Source organism: Monodon monoceros, unplaced genomic scaffold, assembly GCF_005190385.1.
Source record: "Monodon monoceros isolate NGI ecotype Baffin Bay Population unplaced genomic scaffold, NGI_Narwhal_1 Super_Scaffold_14, whole genome shotgun sequence".
NCBI classification, from domain to species: Eukaryota; Metazoa; Chordata; class Mammalia; order Artiodactyla; family Monodontidae; genus Monodon; species Monodon monoceros.
The window spans coordinates 7184585-7208355 of NW_021703770.1; the positions used below are offsets into that span (position 1 = coordinate 7184585).

The 23771-nt window shown below is 39.9% G+C and overlaps 1 protein-coding gene across 5 annotated transcripts in view; it reads left to right on the forward strand.

The window, feature by feature from the left end:
• LRRC6 (leucine rich repeat containing 6) overlaps positions 1 to 23771 on the forward strand; it is a 94321-nt gene that overhangs the window by 53925 nt on the left and 16625 nt on the right. For 3 of the 5 annotated variants that reach the window (XR_003793536.1, XR_003793533.1, XR_003793535.1), the window contains exons 11-12: positions 16738 to 16823; positions 22763 to 23601. Coding sequence is in view for 1 of the 5 variants with exons in the window: in XM_029222717.1 (XP_029078550.1) it covers positions 16738 to 16823; positions 22763 to 22940 (264 nt within the window). In the remaining 4 variants the exon portion in view is untranslated. Of the gene's footprint in view, positions 1 to 16737; positions 16824 to 22762; positions 23755 to 23771 lie in introns of those variants that run through there. The other 2 variants (XR_003793534.1, XM_029222717.1) reach the window with 2 other exon arrangements.

Below are 23771 nucleotides of genomic sequence, written 5' to 3' on the forward strand. Positions count from 1 at the left end.
TAATGAAAAGAATTGAGTACAGTCTCAGAGAACTCTGGGACAACATTAAATGCACCAACGTTCAAATTATAGGGGTCCCAGAAGAAGAAGAGAAAAAGAAAGGAACTGAGAAAATATTTGAAGAGATTGTAGTTGAAAACTTCCCTAATATGAGAAAGGAAATAGTCAATCAAGTCCATGAGGCACAGAGAGTCCCACACAGGATAAATCCAAGGAGAAACATGCCCAGACACATATTAATCAAACTATCAAAAATTCAATACAAAGAAAAAATATTGAATGCAGCAAGGGAGAAGCAACAAATAACATACAAGGGAATCCCCATAAGGTTAACAGCTGATCTTTCAGCAGAAACTCTGCAAGCCAGAAGGGAGTGGCAGGACATATTTTAAGTGATGAAAGGGAAAAACTTACAACCAAAATTACCCAGCAATGATCTCATTCAGATTTGACAGAGAAATTAAAACCTTTACAGACAAGCAAAAGCAAAGAGAATTCAGCACCACCAAACCAGCTTTACAAGAAATGCTAAAGGAACTTCCCTAGGCAGGAAACACAAGAGAAGGAAAAGACCTACAATAACAAACCCAAAACAATTATGAAAATGGTAATACGAGCATACATATCAATAATTACCTTAAATGTAAATGTATTAAATGCTCCAAACAAAAGACATAGACTGGCTGAATGGATACAAAAACAAGACCCATATATATGCTGTCTACAAGAGACCCACTCTTGTGTCCTTCGGACCTAGGGACACATACAGACTGAAAGTGAGGGGATGCAGAGAGATATTCCATGCAAATGGAAATCAGAAGAAAGCTGGAGTAGCAATACTCATATCAGATAAAATAGACTTTAAGATAAAGAATGTTACAGGAGACAAAGAAGGACACTACATAATGATCAAGGGACCAATCCAAAAAGAAGATATAACAATTATACATATTTATGCACCCAACATAGAAGCACCTCAATACATAAGGCAAATGCTAACAGCCATAAAAGGGGACATCAGCAGTAACACAATCATAGTAGAGGACTTCACACCCCACGTTCACCAATGGACAAATCATCCAAAATGAAAATAAAGAAACACAAGCTTTAAATGACACATTAAAGAAGATGGACTAAATTGATATTTATAGGACATTCCATCCACAAAGAACAAAATACACTTTCTTCTCAAGTGCTCATGGAACATTCACCAGGATAGATCATATCTTGGGTCACAAATCGAGCCTTGGTAAATTTAAGAAAATTAAAATCATATCAAGTGGCTTTTCCGACTACACCGCTATAAGACTAGATATCAATTACAGGAAAAAAAACTGTAAAAAATACAAACACAGGGAGGCTAAACAATACACTACTAAATAATCAAGAGATCACTGAAGAAATCAAAAAGGAAATCAAAAAATAACTAGAAACAAATGACAAGGAAAACACGACAACCCAAAACCTATGGGATGCAACAAAAGCAGTTCTAAGAAGAAAGTTTTTAGCAATACAAACCTACCTCAAGAAACAAGAAACATCTCAAATAAACAACGTAACCTTGCACCTAAAGCATTAGAGAAAGAAGAATAAAAAAACCCCAAAGTTAGCAGAAGGAAAGAAATCATGAAGATCAGATCAGAAATAAATGAAAAAGGAATGAAGGAAATGATAGCAAAGATAACTAAAACTAAAAGGTGGTTCTTTGAGAAGATAAGCAAAATTGATAAACCATTAGCCAGACTCATCAAGAAAAAACGGGAAAAGACTCAAATCAATAGAATTTGAAATGAAAAAGGAGAAGTAACAACTGACACTGCAGAAATACAAAGGATCATGAGAGATTACCACAAGCAACTCTATGCCAATAAAATGGACAACCTGGAAGAAATGGACAAATTCTTAGAAAAGCACAACCATCCGAGACTGAACCAGGAAGCAATAGAAAATATAAACAGACCAATCACAAGCCCTGAAATTGAAACTGTGATTAAAAATCTTCCAACAAACAAAAACCCAGGACCAGATGGCTTCACAGGAGAATTCTATCAAACATTTAAGGAAGAGCTAACACCTATCCTTCTCAAACTCTTCCAAAATACAGCAGAGGGAGGAACACTCCTAAACTCATTCTACGAGGCCACCATCACCCTGATACCAAAACCAGACAAAGATGTCACAAAGAAAGAAAACTACAGGCCAATATCACTGATGAAAATAGATGCAAAAATCCTCAAGAAAATATTAGCGAACAGAATCCAACAGCACATTAAAAGGATCATACACCATGATCAAGTGGGGTTTATCCCAGGAATGCAAGAATTCTTCAATATATGCAAATCAATCAATGTGATACACCATATTAACAAATTGAAGGATAAAAACCATATGGTCATCTCAATACATGCAGAAAAAGCTTTTGACAAAATTCAACACCTTATTTATGATAAAAACTCTCCAGAAAGTAGGCATAGAGGGAACTTACCTCAACATAATAAAGGCCATATATGACAAACCCACAGCCAACATCGTTCTCGATGGTGAAAAACTGAAACCATTTCCTCTAAGATCAGGAACAAGACAAGGTTGCCCAATCTCGCCACTATTATTCAACATAGTTTTGGAAGTTTTAGCCACAGCAATCAGAGAAGAAAAAGAAATAAAAGGAATACAAATCAGAAAAGAAGAAGTAAAATTGTCACTGTTTGCAGATGACATGGTACTATACATAGAGAATCCTAAAGATGCTACCAGAAAACAAGTAGAGCTAATCAATGAATTTGGTAAAGTAGCAAGATACAAAATTAATGCACAGAAATCTCTGGCATTCCTATACACTAATGATGAAAAATCTGAAAGAGAAATAGGGGATACACTCCCATTTACCATTGCAACAAAAAGAATAAAATACCTAGGAATAAACCTACCTAAGGAGACAAAAGACCTGTATGCAGAAAACTATAAGACACTGATGAAAGAAATTAAAGATGATACAAACAGATGAAGAGATATACCATGTTCTTGGACTGGAAGAATCAATATTGTGAAAATGACTGTACTACCCAAAGCAATCTACAGATTCAATGCAATCCCTATCAAACTGCCAATGACATTTTTCACAGAACTAGAACAAAAAATTTCACAATTTGTGTGGAAACACAAAAAACCCTGAACAGCCAAAGCAATCTTGAGAAAGAAAAACGGAGCTGGAGGAATCAGGCTCCCAGACTTCAGACTATACTACAAAGATGCAGTAATCAAGACAGTATGGTACTGGCACAAAAACAGAAAGATAGATCAATGGAACAAGCTAGAAAGCCCAGAGATAAACCCATGCACAGATGGTCACCTTACCGTTGATAAAGGAGGCGAGAATATACAATGGAAAAAAGACAGCCCCTTCAATAAGTGGTGCTGGGAAAACTGGACAGCTATATGTAAAAGAATGAAATTAGAACACTCCCTAACACCATACACAAAAATAAACTCAAAATGGATTAAAAACCTAAAGGTAAGGCCAAACACTATCAAACTCTTAGAGGAAAACATAGGCAGAACACTCTATGACATAAATCACAGCAAGATCCCTTTGACCCATCTCCTAGAGAAAGGGAAATAAAACCAAAAATAAACAAATGGGTCTTAATGAAACTTAAAAGCTTTTGCACAGCAAAGGAAACCATAAACAAGAAAAGACAACTCTTAGAATGGGAGAAAATATTTGCAAACGAAGCAACTGACAAAGGATTAATCTCCAAAATATACAAGCAGCTCATGCAGCTCAATAACAAAAAAACAAACAACCCAATCCAAAAATGGGCAGAAGACCTAAATAGACATTTCTCCAATGAAGATATACAGATTGCCAACAAACACGTGAAAGGATGCTCAACATCACTAATCATTAGAGAAATGCAAATCAAAACTACAATGAGGTATCACCACACACCAGTCAGAATGGCCATCATCAAAAAATCTACAAACAATAAATGCTGGAGAGGGTGTGGAGAAAAGGGAACCCTCTGGCACTGTTGGTGGGAATGTAAGTTGATACAGCCACTATGGAGAACAGTATGGAGGTTCCTTAAAAAACTAAAAATAGAACTACCATGCGACCCAACAGTCCCACTGCTGGGCATATACCCTGAGAAAACCATAACTCAAAAAGAGTCATGTACCACAATGTTCATTGCAGCACTGTTTACAATAGCCAGGACATGGAAGCAACCTAAGTGTCCATTGACAGATGAATGGATAAAGAAGATGGGGCACATATATACAATGGAATCTTACTCAGCCATAAAAAGAAACGAAATTGAGTTATTTGTAGTGAGGTGGATGGAACTAGAGTCTGTCATACAGAGTGAAGTAAGTCAGAACAAGAAAAACAAATACCGTATGCTAACACGTATGTATGGAATCTAAAAAAAAAAAGGTTCTGAAGAACCTAGGGGCAGGACAGGAATAGAGACGCAGATGTAGGGAATGGACTTGAGGACATGGGGCGGGGGAACGGTAAGCTGGGATGACGTGAGAGAGTAGCATGGACATATATACGCTACCAAATGTAAAATAGATAGCTAGTGGGAAGCAGATGCATAGCACAGGGAGATCAGCTCGGTGCTTTGTGACCACCTAGAGGGGTGGGACGGGGAGGGTGGGAGGGAGATGCAAGAGGGAGGAGATATGGGGATGTATGTATATGTATAGCTGTTTCACTTTGTGATACAGCAGAAACTAACACAACATTGTAAAGCAATAATACTCCAATAAAGATGTTAATAAAAAAATAAAGAAAAAGGAAAAAGAAAATGATATTTGGCAGGAATCAAAGGGAAATTTTAGAAAACTTGGCAATTCTAAATAGGGTCCAAGAGGACATAGCAAGTGTAAAAATAGAGAATGGAGACAAGTAAGAATGCAACAAGATGAGGGCAAAGGCAATAGTTAGAGATAAACAGGTGCTGAATGAGATAAGTAAGAACAAAATGGAAACTAGCACTGAAGTAGCAGAATTAAAGTCTGCAATGGTGATATTAAATAGAAGGAATGACATGGAAAACAAAGCAAATGTGGAAAATAGCTTGAAGAGCCTTCCTAAAATGTAGCTGAAGGACAAGAGCTAAAAACTATGCAAGATATTATAAATATAGAGCACTTAGATGAAAGTCTAATCAAAGAATTAGTTATGGTCACACCAACAAAATGAGAACAATTTTAGAAGTAATAAATTTTTTGAGCTTAAAAACATAAGAATTAAAATACTCAGATCAAAAGCAATTAACGAGTTCTAAGTAAAATTACCGAAAACAGACCAATGTCAAAATTCCTCCATTACAAGGATGAATATCCTATAACTTTTCAAAAGGTGCAAAGAGGTGTTACCCACAAAGGAAATATTTTAAAAATTAAAAATCACCACCACCACCACCAGCAACAAAAAACATCCTCCTGGCCTCAAAATTCTCTCCAATAAAAAATGTCAAAAGAAAATAGAAAAAAAAAAATAAAAGCGTGAAAAGATCATCTCCACATACTGTCACCATCACATCTTTCCTTGCTCAGCCTCTGTGGCCATCCTGATTCTATGATGAACTCTCTGTGATCTAACCAAACTCTCCAGATGTGTGTTGCCTCCTATTACCCCTTGCCTTTGAAGGACCATTTTTCCCCCTCTGACAATTCTCTCTTCTCTCTACTTCTTCACTGAATTTTCTGCTATACATCTTACATTTGAAAACATGCTGTAACATCTCCCTTCTTCAAAATAAAAACATTCCCCTCTACTTACTGCTCTGACCTGCTTCACAGTGAAACTCTTTTTTTTTTTTTTTTTTTTTTTTTTTTTTTGCGGTACGCGGGCCTCTCACTGTTGTGGTCTCTCCCGTTGCGGAGCACAGGCTCCGGACGCGCAGGCTCAGCGGCCATGGCTCGCGGGCCCAGCCGCTCCGTGGCATGTGGGATCTTCCCGGACCGGGGCACGAACCCATGTCCCCTGCATCGGCAGGCGGACTCTCAACCACTGCGCCACCAGGGAAGCCCCACAGTGAAACTCTTAAAGCAGACATCTATATCTTCTGTTCCAATTCTTTTCTCATAATCTCTAAAAGCAACTCTAATTAGGCATTCACCTCTTTTCCAGGCTCCCCATCATAGAAGCATCTCTTTTAAAAAAAATTTTTTTTTATTTTTGCGGTACGCGGGCCTCTCACTGCTGTGGCCTCTCCCGTTGCAGAGCCCAGGCTTGTAGGTAGATAGGTAAGTAGAGAGAGAGAGAGAGAGGGAGATAGAGAATCTTTTTTCAAATAAGTACCCAGCCCACCGTGAAAATTAAACGAGGTGCTCAGAGAGACTTGAGCGGGATTCCAGTAGAAACCTAGTCGGTATTTTGGAATCTGGTTATACCATGTTCCTACTCTTCCGCCTCAAGGGAAACTTGAGAGTCCCACGGTTGTTGCAGAGACTAAATTGTGAGGCGCAGACTCACATTTGAACTGTAAAACACTTCCTAAATTTGCAGCCTCCCAGAAGAAGACGCCTCCATAGGGAGATGAGTACAGTGGTTTATTTGGGGAGTATGGGGATGCTGGTCATGGAGTAGGGAAGGAAAGGCAGTCAAGACAAAGTGTCAGCAGCCCCAGCGGGAAAGCTCTAGGAGACAGTGCAAAACACGTGCTTCGGAATAACTCAGCGGTGATGGAAGTGGGATAGTAGTAACCAACCGCTGAGAATATTTGCTCGATGGCTTTTCCCTGCTGCGGGGTGTGGGGAATGGGGTAATGTGAACTCGCCAGCACTTCTGAAATATCGCTGGCCTAGAACAAACAAGAATGATCGTGAACATTTTCATGTACATGGAGGATATTTCCCACTCAGACTATCTCTAGTAAGATTCTAAAAGGATATTTTCTTTTCTTTTAAAACATCATCGTCATTCTCGATGTTTGTCCTAACCTAATAAAATATCATTTGCAATCTTAGGCTGTGTGTGTGTATGATCCTCCACGGGGAGCTGTCAACTAAGATTGCACTTTACAAGTGTAAAAGAATTTTGAAGGAACCGTTTGATAGTTAGATTTTTTTCTCCTTTTATTTCAAAGCCATGAAGCTGTCTTATGCAACTGTCAATATTGATTTTACATATGAACGTCAGTAATTGCACCTTTAAAATTCTTCCTCAGACAGCTTGGGTATCTTTGGTATCAAAGCCAGTATTCTTATCCTTCTTATTTTTCTGGTCAATTTTTCAAAAATTTAAATTTTCTTTGCTATCAATTATGTCTTTATTTGACATAGAATATACTTCAAAAATGTTTGACTTATCCAGGTATTTTTATCTGTTCAAAGATTTTTAAATAATTTATATATTTTCTAATTGTGGATTAATGACCTTTTTTAAAGATAAAAAAGAGCTTGTTTTCTTTAAAGGAATATTTTTGTTTAACAGGCTCAGTGAATTATGTGCCTTTCTTAGTGAAGTCAATCAGAACAGTTAACAAATCATGAAGTTGTTAAAATGTCAACAGTAAATTTGGGTATAAATACTAACTTCCTCTAATGCCAGAGGAAAATAAAAAAGTCTTATTGATTCCAAAGTTTTATATTAATAGTATTCCTTTGCAGGAATCTGAGCTTTGCACGTTTAACTGTTCGACACCAGTATTATGGATAATTAACTAATAAATATGAACACCAGAAATATGTAAGAAGGTGGATAATTTTCAAGTGCCCCAGTTCTTCTAAAGGTGACTTAAGTATTGCTAGGCAGTCGTCTATGTCATTTATGGGGCAGGGCCTCACTGAAGGGCACTGTTCAGCCAGTAACTGACACACCTCCCCTCCCCTCCAGATCAAACAACGGGCTTATGTCAAGACAGGTTGCTTGCTATCTAATGGGCTTAGAGAGTTTGGAAGTTTTATGAAGAAAAAAAAAGTGGAGACGTTTTTAGAAATTACTGATGAAGCATGAGTGAAGACATTAAATGTGTATACTTAAGCAAAATGATGGTGGAGGAAAAACATGCCGCATCCATAAATAAACTATATGGAAGTTATTAACCAGATGAGGGAATGATTTAGCATGTTTGGCTTGCCACACCATGGAAATAAGGTGGTAGAACTCAGAAATGGAAAACTTCCTGCAAAATTCTGAAAAACTTTAGACAATTAATGAATTATTAATTAATCAATTAAAATATTTATTCAATTTATGAAAGATTTATTAAGTACCTAGTATGAATAAAGCACTGTGCAAATTACTGTGGAAGCGAAAAATAAATGATAGGTCCTGTCTCCTTGTTGAAGCCACTGTCACTGCCGCAAACCCAGACCTGCCCTTGCCCCAGTTTCTAAGTCCCAGTTTGAAACAGACTCAGTCACTTGTTAAGTAGTTTCCCATTCTTCTGCTTAAACTTGAAATTATGTTACTAACTCAGAGACTACTGTCACAGTCATAGCTGCTAGGATTTTCTATGGTTCCCTAAATCTCTCCTTCACTAGTTGGACCCAGCACCAACAGGGCCCAGCATGCATGAAGCTGCAGCCCACAGAACTCCTGCCTCTTCCCCATTTGTAGACAGAATAGGCAGGAATAAGCATCTCCAGTGGTCTTTGCTCTTAGTTCTAATCTGTTGCCTTTCATTCATTCATTCGCTCATTCAAATATTCCATGTATTTTAATGAGTACCTACTGTGTGCTAGGCACCTATGGTAGGGTCTTGGAAATGCAAAAAAAAAAAGGAAGATGTGTACTGAATGTGGAAGGAAGATGTGACGCCTAAGGATATCCTTTTGCAGGTTAGGACTGAGGCTGTGATATCTTCCTGCTATGTCATCTTGAACTGAAGACCTAATGAGGGCTTCTCATTCCCCAGTCCCCGTTACATCCCTCACCCATGAGTCCTTGGCTACTGAGACACTGTCATCTTCCCAAAGTATTCGTCTAAAAGTCTATAATCTTATAGAAATAGCTTTAATTATTTTGAATAAGATTTCGAAAAGATTCCAAAAGTTATTATTTTCCTTGGAAGAAGTAGTGAAGGTGGTACAAGAAGAAAACAATGTGATTTATACAACTGAGATTAAAACGTGAAAATTGGGAAAGTGTGAGTGGGGAGAACAAACATAAATATTTTCTATTTCACAACCCCCAAATATATATATTACGCTTTATTCATGTTAACATTTAATATAAATGTTTTTAGGGAAATTGAGTAGAATTAAATAAAAATAGGTAAATTACAAAGTATTACAGAAAATAAATGCAAACAAAAGTCAGTACAGTTACATGGAATTGGAAAGCATGAGGAAGGAAACATAAAAAGAAAATCTGTAGGAAGGTAATTGATGTAAAATCAGTTACGCTATACAGTTTACAAGAATCTAAAAGACACAGGAAATGTATAAAGAAAAGAATGCATAAAGCCCTATTAGCTGAATGCAAGCAAAATTAAAGTAGTTATGACAAAATTAATATCAGAGGTGACAAAATTTAAAGCACAAAAGCATTTAATGGAACAGGATTATTCTACAGTAACAAAAAATAATATAAAATAAAGATCCACTGCCTTATATTTATTAGACGTACATTATTTAAATGTATAAAATGTAAGTTCTTGTAAACATAGGGAAAATCAACAGAATCAGCTCTACTGGAAGATTTATGACCAATTTCTGTCTTTGATATGATCAACAAAATGTAGGACCATTTATTATTTGAATAATATAATTAAGATCATTTTAAAAGTTCATAATTAACAAAACCCTATGAAAAGTTCACTTTAATTTCCAAATGAAAAATTATAGAAATTACATTTAATTACAAGTCAATAGAAATAAAATTGTGTATGAAATAGGGTAAACCAACAAATAAAATTGGAAAATTCAAAATACTGTCCTAAAATGCGATTAAACCACAAAAGGAATAAAAAATATATATTACTTGGAAAGTTAAAAATGTAAACATTAGCAAACTATACAGGCTTTAGAATCAAAGACCCTTTACAAGCAGCTGCCAACTGACAAACCAACTTGTAATCGGCGTGACTAATTTAAAGTGGTTAAGTGAACCCATGATTTCCTTCTGCAGATCTTTTTGCCTCACAGTCTTTCCTGCCTCAGAAAATGGCACCATCATCTCCCCAGCTGGCCAAGTCAAAGACTAGGAGGCATCCCTGACATATCTCTGACCCTCACAACCTACATCTTGTTGGCACTACTGCCCAAATGTACCCTGAATCCAGTCACTTGTCACCATCTCCCTCTTCACTCCTGTCCAAGCCAGTGTCATCGCCCAACCAGACCACCTCTGATGCCCTCTCCCTGTTTTCCCTGATTCTGTTCTTTCCACCCTTTCTTTCTCCATGCAGAAGCCAAAGTGACATTTTAAACACATAAATCAGTTCATTTTATTCTGCTTAAAGCCCACCAATGGCTTCCCGTTGCACTTGGAGTGATATTCACATTTCCTTGTTGTGGCCCTGAAGTCTCCGTAAGAGCTAGCATCTGCCTGCATTTCTAGCATCTTCTTCTTCCACTTTCCTCTTCTCATTATGGCCCAGACTTGGCTTTTTTTTCTTTCCTGGAGCACAATAGCCTCACTTCCCACCACAGGACTTTTGTACTTGTTGGTTTTTTTCTTGCTAAGTGCACTCTGCCCCCTTTTTCTTTTCACGCCTGTCTCCTTTGTATCACACAGGTGATACAAAGTGCCTCCTTTAAACAGGCACTTTTCCTGATCATCAGTGCTAACGTGCCCAGCTACATTCCGTCAGTCATCTTTCTCGGTTATATTACCTGGCTTATTGTTATGACAGTATTTATCACTGTAAGAAACGATCTGATTTGTTCAGTTTTGTATGGTTTGTCTTCGCCATCTAAGTGTAAGGTTCATGATCATAGAGACCTTGATTCATCCAGTGTCTGGAATAGTACCTGTCTTCTAGGTACCAAATAAATATTAGTTGAAGAATGAAACCCCAAAACTACTTATCACGGCTTGTGTTTTTCGGACATTTTTCCCAGCCAATCACTTGCTTATTATTTTTAATTCAGTAAGAAAATGAAGTTTTTAGATTTAATGCTAATATGAATTATTTTATTTCTATTTGGATTGTTGCTTCCTATCTCATATCCATGAAATCTTTAGATTCATAGATATTCTCTTTTGTTTTATTCTAGGGGCTTTATCATTTTAGCTTTTTTACCTTTAGGTCTATGGTCCATTTCAAATTAATTTTTATATAAGATTGGGAGATATTGGTTAATTAGGAAAATATCAGGTTGTCATCTTATTTCACATCTTATACCAAAATAAATTTCATATGGATTAAAGAATTAAATATTATTTTTAAATATTTTTAGAAAGAAATAAAAGTATGCTGTATACCTGAAACTAATATGATATTATAAATCAACTATACTTCAATAAAAATAAATATATAAGTGGAGATAAGGTAAATATTTACTTTTATTCTCTGCAGAGATTGGCTAACAATGGCAGAAATCACCAAGGAAAAGCAATAGTTTTGGTTACTTTAACCAAAGCTGTATGTCAAAAACCACCGTTCGTAAACATTTATTGTTCATTTATATTTCATCCATTTATTCATTCATTGAACAAATAATTTTTGAGGGCCTGTCATGTACCCAGCACAGAAATTCCTCCTGGGGTTTACATTTTAGTGGCAGGAAAACAGACAGTAAACTAATAAACAAGACAATATACAGTTTTTCAAATGCTGACATGTCCCATTGCCGAGGAAAAACACCACAAAAGACCAAAGAAGATATAATATCAGTATTACATATAAATTCATGAAAGTGTTTCAGAAAAATGTCAAACCCCAATAGAAAAGAGGTAAATCACAGTTACAAAAGAAGCACAAAAATGTCTATGGTATTAGAGTTCCCTCAGTCTCATGGCCTCCTTGTTTAAATAATTTAACAATACGTAGATAATGTGTTTACAGGACAAAATTCCAAAGTATTAAGTTTACAAGTAAAGCAAACATCCTTTCCATCCCTCTTCCCCAGCTATTTGGTTCCCCTTTCCAGAACCGCTACCAGTTTTCTAGCAAAACAATCAATAAAATTCCATGCCTGTGAAGGTTCAACAGTACTCTAATAAAGTGCTAGAGGAAATAGAGGATGATGTAATCTTTTCGAAAATAAAATTGTCAACATATATCAAGCTTAAAAAGTACTTTATGACTTAATAATTCTAATTTTTTACTCTCCTAATAAAATGGATATATGATAGCAATTAATGTATACAGGTAGACACCATAGTATAATTATGAGACATTGTAAACCATCTAAATATCTAAAATCAGTCCATTAAATGACTGTGTGTAATTATACAATTATTATCTCTCATCTGTAGATCAAAGTATATCATTTTAGTGATGATGAGGGATGTTTCATCAGTGCAGTGACCATGCTTTTCTGGTTCACCATAGCATCATAGTTCCTGGTCCTGTTCCTGGGATGTTATAGGCATCCCATAAATGTGGGTTGTATACATGAATTGCATCCAGAACGGCTAGAAGCCGTGGGATCAGCTAAAACTGTTTTCAAAACTTGCCTGGGGCTCCCCTGGTGACGCAGTGGTTGAGAGTCCGCCTGCCGATGCACGACACGGGTTCGTGCCCCGGTCCGAGAAGATCCCACATGCTGCAGAGCGGCTGGGCCCGTGAGCCATGGCCGCTGAGCCTGCGCGTCCGGAGCCTGTGCTCCGCAACGGGAGAGGCCACAACAGTGAGATGCCTGCGTACAGCAAAAAAAAAAAAAAAAAAAAAAAAAAAGAATTTAAACCTATAAAAAATAGTCAGATGTTGGTAATTTCTATGGTTCAGCCTAAATATAAGGATTAGGAGGTAGGTCTCTCTCCCTCACATCTGTTTACTGTATTTTTACACAGCTCACGTAGGTAGTCTGGATTTCTTGGCATTAGTAACTTTTATGGTTGGTAAAGCAGCCACGTACATGTTAAGGTAAATGTAGATGGTCTCAGTGTAGGCTGCTACCCCAGGGAGGTAAAGGAACTCCATCCCACGGAGTTCCAACCAAGGCTGGAAAACCAGCTCTCACGAAAGCCTTTTGAAGGGTCATTTGCCTTCTGAACTAAAGGGGACTCAATTCCTACCTCCATGTTCACTCCCAACTTTCAACTGCATGAATCTATGCGTTAAAATAACCTAATATTATTAAAATGTTAATTTGTACCTTTGTGCCTGTCCCACAATTGAATTTTCAAGCAGTTGATTATGTTTCCCTCTATGGATTCAGGAAACCATTTGCTCCACTTTGTCTAATTTATTAAACATACTTTGGCCCTTACACCTTTTCCATTAGTCACCCCTAAACACACTTTGGACAAATGAATAGGAAGTTTGATGTTAATGAGCATCGTTTTCTAGAGGAAGAGTAGCACTAGGCTGCAGGTATAGAGGGAAACCACATGTTACTACTTCAGTACCTTGGAATTCTGAACTTTGGTCCCTACTTGGGAAAATTAGATCTCTTATCAGAAGAGTTTTCCTGCTATTCATATAAATATTTTTGTTAAGATGAATTTTGGTGTCAATATGAATGCTGGTGTTAATACTTTTCTTACTGCTGATTTCTTAATTCCCCCTAACTTTTAAACTTAAAAGAACATTTGAAACTAAATGAGCTGAAAATATCTTTTAAAAATAAGCAACACATTGAGATTCTGGTACATAGCAAATTCCTGGTGAAGAAAAGTTCCAAATTTGCGATTCTATTTGCATTTCCATAAACACAGAGAATCTTTGTCTGAGCTTATTATGGGACAAATAGCAGTGTTAGAGATGGGGTGTTGTAAGACTCTAATTATGCATGTGCTCCCATTCTGATTAGCGCATTTATAGCATGAAGCAATACAAAACTTGTGCTTTGGGCTCAAAAGCTTTTTTTCTTAAAGTTGACATTTTCATGAATTTTAAGTAACATTGGTCTCATTTAATGTAATTAAAATATTAAAAAATAAAAAAGCTCTCAGATGCCACTGCTCCTCAAGAGGCAGACCCTGAGATGGAGGTGCGCTTGCAGAACATTTGCTGGGGAGCAGCCTGGGGATCCACACCTGTGGGAGGGGAGGAAGCAGGACTGGGAAAGGGGAGAAGCTGAGCTGCGATGCTGGCCTGACAGAGGCCCCAGCCACTGCCTGCCCAAGTTCTGTGGCTCACATGGTCCTTTAGATAAGTCGTCCCGAGTTGGGCTAAGGGAGCAGCCTACACCCCACATTGATCAGAGAGATTGAAACACAGGCTCCGGATTCTCACGCTCAGTTCCAGGTCCCAGGCATGTCAAGGAAGGAGCAGAGAGTTCCAGAACTGAAAAGGACATGTGGTCAAGGACCTCGGATAAATTAGGGGTAACTGGTATGGATGGATGACCTTCACTCCTGAAGAAGAGTTGGGCAGCCCACGCATAGGTTTGGGGCTCACTCTGGTCATGTTCCCATCTCTCTGGCTTGGTCAGTAGAAATTAAAATTACTTAAAAATGAAATAAAATGAAAATTTTAGTGTCTCGGTTACACTAACAGCATTGCGAGTGCTCTGGGGCCCTGTGTTGGACAGCCCGAAACGTTTCCATCATTGCAGAAAATTCTCCTGGACAGCACTGCTCCCCGACAGCCTGCCACCGTGCCTCTCGGAGGGAGGTCCTGCTGACCCCACTCACCCCCGAGACACCCCAGGAGGAAGGTGCCAGCTTTCATTACCCCAACGCCTACTACCGCCCTCTGCTCCCTCAACTGCAAGGCATCTCTGTTTAGTCTCCTCAACTCTGTCTTTCCTTGCCCTCATATTTGACATTAATGTGGCTTAATAAACCAGAACTGGCATCGATAGAAACTGAAAAGCATTTCCATTTCTTTATGCATAGGCCAGGAACATGGGGGAAATATTTGTACCCATCACACTAGTTCAATTAGAGAAAAGAAAAAAAAAAACAACGTTTAAGTTTTCACTTTAAAATAGCATAAACCTTCCTACCCTGGCACATGAACATCCAAAAATGTAACATCATGGGCCAGCAAGAAATGAATGGAAAGCAGTAAAATTGGCATGAAATAGACTTTAAAGCATAGCAAATACATCATTTTGGAATTAGCTGCCTCCAAAGCAAACCTCGTTTGATGATGATAAAAACATGCTTCACTAAGCCATCCTTTCCATGAGTCACCTCCTCTAATTATCCTGTGAACACTGCATTGGTGGCTTCCATTGCTCGCTCTTCCATGGTTTCCTTCTACATGTTTTTGTTATGCAGAATATACCTTTTAAAAAATGTTTCTGAACAAACTCTTCCAGCCCTGAAACTTCCTGTGTTTGGTACATGCGGCATTTGTTGTTGTTTTTTTCTCTTCTGGAGTCTCAGCAAAAGTCTGGCCATCACACAAACCATTGGTGATGCTTAAAGGTATTTTCCCTAGTCGGGTGTTCAATACATGATTGAAAGGGTGGTGTTTAAGCAGACCTTTCCTTGCTGCATTGCACATAGGCCCTCCCATGAGGTCTGTGGGAAGGGACTGAACTAAATCACACATACACACACAGATTGAATTTTTATAAAATATGATGGAAAAATATACAACCACAGTATCTAAAAAAACGGTTGCTTGTACCACCACGGATTGCCATCAAGGGCAATAAGAACACTCACCTCCCCAGATTTGATGCTATAGTCCCCCCAGACAAGGATGCCTTGCTTCATTTGCTCAGTCACCGTCCATGTATTGAAGCATACATGTGACAAACAATGGGCTAGGCTTTCTGGGGTTCTGACCAATGGCATCACTACTCTTGCGCTTTGAGGCCATTATGTAAACTAAGGGTTACCTGAACCCGAGCACAGTTGATCTGATAACCAAGGCAGCTACTAAGTGACTAAGGAACTGGTGGGATACACTGGACAAAGGGATGATTCACATCACACGCTGGGCAGGGTGGAGCAGGATGGCGCAAGATTTCATCATGCTGCTCAGAACGGCCCACAGTTTTAAACATATGAATTGTTTATTTCTGGAATTTCCATTTAATATTTTCAGACTGTTGACCATGGGTAACTGAAACCGAGGAAAGAGAAGCCTTAAAGTGCTTCCTTTAATTGAAAAGGTGAAAGTTCCTGACTTAATAAGGAAAGAAAAAAAAAATCCTATGCTGAGGTTACTAAGATCTGCAGTATGAACGAATCTTCTACCCGTGAAATTGTGGGGAAGGAAGAAGAAATTCATGCTGGTTTTGCTGCCGTACCTCAAACTGCAAAACTTATGGCCACAGTGAGTGATAGGTGCTTAGTTAAGATGGAAAAGGTATTAAATCTGAACAATTTTGTAACATGTATTACAGTATATTGCAATAATTGTTCTGCTTTATCGCTAGTTATTGTTTTTAGTATTTTACTGTGCCTAATTTATAAATTAAACTTCATCACAGGTATGTGTGTAAAGGAAAAAACATACTATATACAGGGTTTGGTACTATCTGTGGTTTCAGGCACGCACTGGGGGTCTTAGAACGCATCCCCATGGATCCAGGGGGACTATTGGAGCTTTCTCATGCCCCATATAGGGGCTTAAAGTCAGACTCTTTCATGAAATATGTAGTGGAAATTAAAATGTTTTAGCATTTAAAAAATATATAGTGTATATTTTTGAAGATGTATCAGAGAGAATGTATCACTAACTATGTCCTGTGTTTTTGTTTTAGGTGGGCGAAATAATCACAGGCTGTCAAGGAACATCAAAGCCAGTGAAAAGCACGCCGGACAGCAGCAGGGAGCAGACGAACAAAAGGTGCCCTCCCCTCAGCCCATCTTCACTTTGCTTGGAGTTCTCTTCATTGTCATTTGGTGCCTAGAATGCACCTTCCACATAGGTACAGTGACTGAAAGTTTAAAAAGGATTCATAGCATGAGCATTAATGTTTATTCCCCAAACTTAGACTCTTGATTTGCAGGGCTCAGAAACAGATCTGTGTATATTTAGGTTCCAGCTTCTGGTGACAATAATAAAAGTGGCAATAGCCACACCGACAGCTACATTTACCGGGCACTTGCTTTGTGTCGGGCACCATTCCGTGTGCTTTACCCATAGTAACGCATTTAATCCTCACAATTTTTACCCTCAGTTTACAGACGAGGAAAATGAGGGAGGGAGGAGTTTGGAATGTCAGGAGGTCATGTAGCTGTGACCTGTTGGGACGACTCTGCTGAGCCCTGCTCATAACGCTGCTCACACCGCCTCCCTTTTATGACCTGTGTCACGTCATAGATTCCAAAACCCTCAGGGCTGCAAGGACCGAGGGGCCCCGTGTGTGCCCTCTTGTCAGTCATAGGTCACCTTCCAGCCTTGGCTCAAGCTTCCTTCTCAACAGGATCCTCACCCTCTCAAGAGAATATTCGTGGCATTCTCGGTATTCCCCCAGTGTCTGAAAGCTTCTCTTTGATTCCTACCTGAAGGTTCTAGCTCTGCCCCCAGAGACACCCCAGAACAAAGCCCACTTCCCACAAGCAGTGACAATCCTTAGAGTAGTTCAGACAAAGCTCTCATTATTTCTCAGTTCTTCCTTAGAATGAGCATCCCAGCTCTTTCAACCTTCCTTCTCCTTGCCGTGATTTCCAGACTCATACCGTCCAGATGGCAGACTCTATTTTGGACCAAGGCAAACAAACTATCTTTGAGATACAAATGTATATGCTAGAATTGCCACTATAAAAATACCTGAACAGGAACTATATTTATGTCTTGCATAATACAAGCAGTCAGGCATTTGTATATATTCAAAGACAACTGTCAAATTTTGTAGAGATTTTCAAACACGGGGTTTGTTTAAACAACAGGTATGGAGTTGAATTCCTTCTGAAAAGCGGGTTGCTGTTTTTAACCTTGGAAAGTCACTCTCATGTTTCCCAACTCAGTGATTTCCATTTCAGATACATGTGTAATTTACAGAGAATCAAGGGTGTTAGGACTACTATGAATCTTCACGGTCATAATTAACCCCCAGCGGCATCAAACACATGTAAAGAGTTTGAATCTAATTTATGAGGAATCACAGGGATGGGAAACCAAGTCATTGCCAAAGTTTGGAGCTGGTTTTCAAGACTCCAGGGAAACCGTCATTACTGTGATTACACTTGATGATTAGAGATATCCTAGCACAATTCGTCATAAGAGGACCTCCTGCAGTATTTTCACAAAGCCTTTCTTTTTCATTTTCGTTACTGAGAAAGGATCACCTCATGACCGTTCATAATCCATCGATGGGAAGGTTGTTTGTGGTGCTCCTTAATCACCGACAAACTTCCTTACACACATTATCTCAGCTTCTGGCTGGGCAACCCATTAGCCAAACAGCCACCTATAAATGCTGCACATGGGAACGAGGTCAGGCAGGTTGTTGGCTTGGGGGAAAGGACTACAGAGGCAGCGGTAACTGGGGGCAGGGAGGTCGGAATAGGCCCCTCAACCCTCTCATAGCCTGAGTGGTCCTTTCCTCATGCTGTGGAGACAGAGTGAATAGAGGGAGAAGATAAAGGGAAGGAGAGTTATGTTCACTGGGACCAGATGGGATCATGTTTGGGGGGAAGGTCACTGACCCAGTGAACTCTTGTGGTCCTGTGACACTGTACGATGACGGAAAACACACAACTTCCTCAAAAGTGGACTTACTGAGGACTGAGTGCCTACCCTGTGCTATATGATGCTATGCGCTATCTTTACTCTTCAAAATAACTGCGGTATAAATCCTCGTATCCTAATGTACTGAGGTTCAAAGAGATTGAGCAATTTGTCCAAGATCGCAAAGCTGTTAAGTGAGTGGTGGAAGCAGGACCATAAAACGTAGCCCATTCCTGGGCTTGCCTTCTTACTCTCCTCATGGTGTCGTTTCGAAAAATTAGACTTTCTTCTTTAGAGCAGTCTTATTAGGTTCACAGTAAAATCAAGTGGAAGGCACAGAGATTTCCCATATACTCCCTGCCCCAGCTCAGGCGCAGCCTCCCTCATTATCCACATCCCCCATCAGAGTGCAACATTTGTTACAGCTGGTGAACCTGCATCCGTGCATCATTAGCACCCAAATCCGTAATCTGCATCAGGGCTCAGTCTTGGTGTTGTGCATTCTGTGGGTTTGGACGAATGTATAATGACATGTATCCACTACTACGGTGTCATACAGAGGAGTTTCACTGCCCTGCAAATCCTCTGTGCTCCACCTATGCACCCCGCTCTCCCCCATCGCAGCCCCTGGCAACTATTCGTCTTTTTACTGTCACCATAATCTTGTCTTTTCCAAAGTATTATGTAATTGGAATTATACAGTACGTGGCCTTTTCAGATTGACTTCTCTTCCTTAGTAATAGGCATTTAAGGTTCCTCCGTGTCTTTTCATGGCTTGCTAGCTCATTTCTTTTTAATGCTGAATAATATGTCATTGTCTGGATGGACCACAGTTTAATCTATCCATTCACCCACTGAAGGGCATCTTAGCTGCTCCAGTTGTTTGGCAATTATGAATAATGCTGCTATACACATCCTGCACAGGTTTTTACGTGGCCATAAAGTTTCAGCTCCTTTGGGTAAATGCCAAGAAGCACAACTGCCGGGTCGTATGGTAAGAGTATGTTTAGTTACGTAAGAAGCTGCCGAACTGTCCTCTGAAGTGCCTGCACCGTTCTGCTTCCCCACCAGTAATGTGTGAGCGTTCCTGTTGCTCCGCATCCGCGCCAGCGTTTGGTGCTGTCGGTGTTCGGATCTGGACCATTCTAAATAGGTGGTATCTCATTGCTGTTTTAACTCCCGTTTCCCTGATGATATATGGCAAAGAATGATGGCTTTCTTTCTTCCCAAACCTGTATCTTTTCTTTTTCGCGCATGACTGCATAGGGAAAAAATCCGGTACAATGTTGAAAAGAGGGTGATAGCAGGCATCTTTGTCTTATTGCCAATTCCAGACCGAAAGTTTTCAGCATTTTACTCTCAAGTCTGGAACATTTTATTTAAACGTAAGTGTAGTGCTTTTATAATTCATGCTTTCCTAGTCACTGTCTGAAGTTCTTACGTCTCTATTTCTGTTCTTGTTGCTTCTGCTGATTCTTATGCAGAGTGCCCGTTTACTTGAGTACTTGTTTACTTTCTCCTGTGATCTGCTGCCTTGTTGGGGGCTTCTCAGAGGTCCAGGAGGTGCGCTGCCAGGGAGCACTGATGTGTGCTTTGGGGCAGATCCTAAAGACACTGCTAGTTTAGAACCACTTCAGTCTAAGTTCAAGATTGAGGGTTTGTTTGTTTGTTTTTTAGCTGCTATAAACCCATGGAAGTGCCAGCCTGTGGTGACAACTCATCCCTCTTCTGTCCCACTGGGGCACCTCCCCTCACAGCCCCCTGGGGAGGTGGGCAGAGCGGGTTTACCTCTCATTCACTCATACAGGAGGCGGAAGCCCTTTGGGACTGCACCCTTACTGGACAGAGGGCATCCTGTTAGACTGCCCACCTGGCACGCTCAGGGCCTGGCCCTCTGTCCCCAGACTCTGTACATCCAGCAAGACCAAAGCCTGACTTTAGGGGCTCACCGAATGCCCTCAGGGCAAAGGTGGTCTCAGGACTCCATTCCCCTTTCTGGGTTCCTCCTTTCACTGAATTCTGACCTTGTGGATCCTAATTATCTCACCACATCTTTCACCATCTCAGTAAAGTTTTTCGTGGGTAGTGGGAGTCTTCGGTCCAAACAAGCTAGCCCAACAGATTATCATTTCTTTATGTTCTTTAATAGAAGGAGTCAATCGTTGATGTATTTTACGCCTACTGCCTACTGATTTTAGACATTTTCTTTCTTTCTTCCATGGTAATAAATTTATTCATTCCATCTTCCAGCTATTCTTAGTAGGTGCCAGAGGTTCTGGTCTGACAGCCAGGTAGTGGGTAAAACCAGCAATGGGCATCCGTCACTTTAGGCCTGTGACATAGGGACAGGAAGCAGCCAGGGAGAAAAGCCCCTCTCCTCTTTATTTTGGGGACGAGTGTGGTCCTCAGGTGCCTCAGGCCCAGAGATTCATGAGTCATTAAAGCCCTGCATGCAAACTGTTCCTCACAACATCTGAAGCAGGGGCTCTGCAGATAACTATATACATACTAGCTAAGCTCATAGTTTATTACTGAGATCCAGAAGTTATGGCCCAAGAGATATGCCTACAATTGAGATGGGCTGCTTTTCCTCAAAGTCAAGGACAACATAATTATAATAGATGAATTTAGATATTTACTTAATTAAGCCATAGATATCATAGTCTTTTAATAAGAACAGATGAATTAAAAAGTACGCTATAGTTAATAGTGACTGTAATGCAAGTCTTTGAAAACTGTAACTTCTTAACACTGTTTATAGTGTACAATCTGGGACTTCAGAAAATGCCCTTTTATAGTCTTTGTATACTTTGTATTTTTCTTCAGCAGGTCCAGAAGTATTAGTCAAGATACTAAGGAATCAAAAAGGCAGATCTTTCAAGGGCTGTGCAGATTACAGGAATGAGCGGGAGGGCTGTAAGAACAGCAGAGTTTACACTTTCCAAAGAAAATCGGACCTCCTTCCCCCACCACATTGTGTCTGCTGCACGAGTTTGGTCTGAGGACATGGGTTTGGAGCTCCTGGATTAGAATGACTGTGATATTCCTTAGGTCAGAGATAGTTTCTTATTTAATTTCGTTAATCCACAATAATAACTTTTTTTTTCATTTATTCAACAACTACTTATTCGGTAAAGCTATACGCCAAAGATGCAAGATGAAAAAGACAACACCTTTGCTTCAAAGATGTCAGTCTTATAGGGAGAACAGGTCGGTAATGAGACAATTACATGACGATGTGATAACTTTCCTATTGAGCACAACACTGCACTCCTAGATGTTACCAGGAAGCTTGTCTGTTTGCACAGACCATGCTATTTCTGGTGTCTAGCACAGCAACTAGAATACAGTCGGCGTTTAAGGTATATCTGTTGAATAACTGAATGAATTAATGGTGCGGTGATTCCAAAATAATTTCTAAATCATCGATATCCCTGGGGGAACTTTATATAAATACAGATTACTGGGTCCAACTCCAGGCCTATGGAATGGAAATTGCCAGAAAAGCAGCCCTGTGACTGTATCATCTAGAGTTTTCTCTATGACGGTGATAAGGGGAGTCAGTGGCCAGCAGAGCTGCCTCTTGGGTCCGTTTCACTCCAGCTATCGCTGGAAGGACGGAGTGCCGGCGGAGGAGTGGGTTCTTGTGGGAGGGGAAACTGTGGGCTGAGCTTGGTGTGCACCTGACCTTGTAGTGCAGGCTGAGTGGTCTGAAGCAGCAGGGTCCAGGAGCCTGATTAGCTCCATTCAGGAGTGAGAACTGCCTGGTGTGATTCTATTATTGATCTTGGCTCTGGGGCGTGGCCTGCTGTATCATTTCAATTATCAAAAAAATCTTAGGTAAGCAGAGTCTCCCCGCTGCCCTCTCCTCCACCTGCCTGCACGTCAGCACGGCCCTGCGGCGCTCTTTAGCACTTTATTTCTCCAAGGGTCGACTCTTGCTTCTACTAGGCTCTAAGCTACTTGAAACCAGGGATGGGGTCCTATTTTTGCCTCCATGCTCCAGGGATAGTCCTTGCCGATATTTGCTGAACAAATGAATGAATGAGTTGAATCTACTTGAAATTTACTTAAAACTGATACCTCAATTTCCTTTGCCCTTTTTGTTGTAGAAGCCAGCAAATGGAGAGACTAGAAGTAGATCCCAGCAAGCATGCCTTCCCTGATGTGGCTAACATAGTTCAAGCGAAAAAACACACGCCCAGAAGAGTTCAAGCTGAACCCAAAATTATACCAAGCGAGGAAGATCCAGACTTTGAAGATAATCCCGAAGTGCCTCCGTTGATTTGAAAACTTCAGGCTGCACCGCCTGTGACCCGCCAGACCCAGATTTGCTCAGTGCAGAGAGTGCGTGTATGTTATTTCTGGGGTAAACACAGTTATTTTCAACATTACTCCTCCGATGTTTTAGGTCCTACTTTGTACATTAATATTCTCAAACCAGTTTACAATTAAAATGTGTACCTTCAAAATGCTATAACATCATTTGTCTATAGTAAAGTGTTGGCTAGGGAAAATGTTCAGTAAATCATAGAACTATTATAGAAACACGCTGATTATAAATCCCAGAATTGCCTGCTTGTGCAGATAGATGAAGTCGTGGATTAAAGCACAGATTATTAAACCTGTGCTTCGGCAGACGGGTCAAGCTCAGAAGTTAAAATCGTAATTTCAGATCCAATTGGAATGCTTTCAGGTGATTTTAAGCAGTGTTTCTGTTTTCTTCTCATGACATGTCTGCTTTCTCTGATGGCGAGGTATAATGGCAAGAAGATGAGGTTGGAAATGAGACACCTTGAAGTCAGATTCCCTTTCAGTCGCTTTGGATGAAACTTCAGCAAGTGCATGAACTTCCCCGCGCCTTAGTGGCTCCATCTGTGACTGGGGAGGAAGAATACTTGCCGTGTATGTAGGTTTGTCTCCAGATGAACCGTCTGAAGTGCCTGACACTGTACGTTGTGCGTTTCCGCTCCCTCCCTCCCCCCGAGCCTCCTTTCCCTGTTTCCTCCGCTACTCCTCTCCCTCCTCCTCTCTCTTCAACTTCCTTCTCATCCTACTCTCCCTCCCCTACTTCCTTCTTCACGTTTTAAATACTTGCACCTCCTCTTTATCTAGAACATT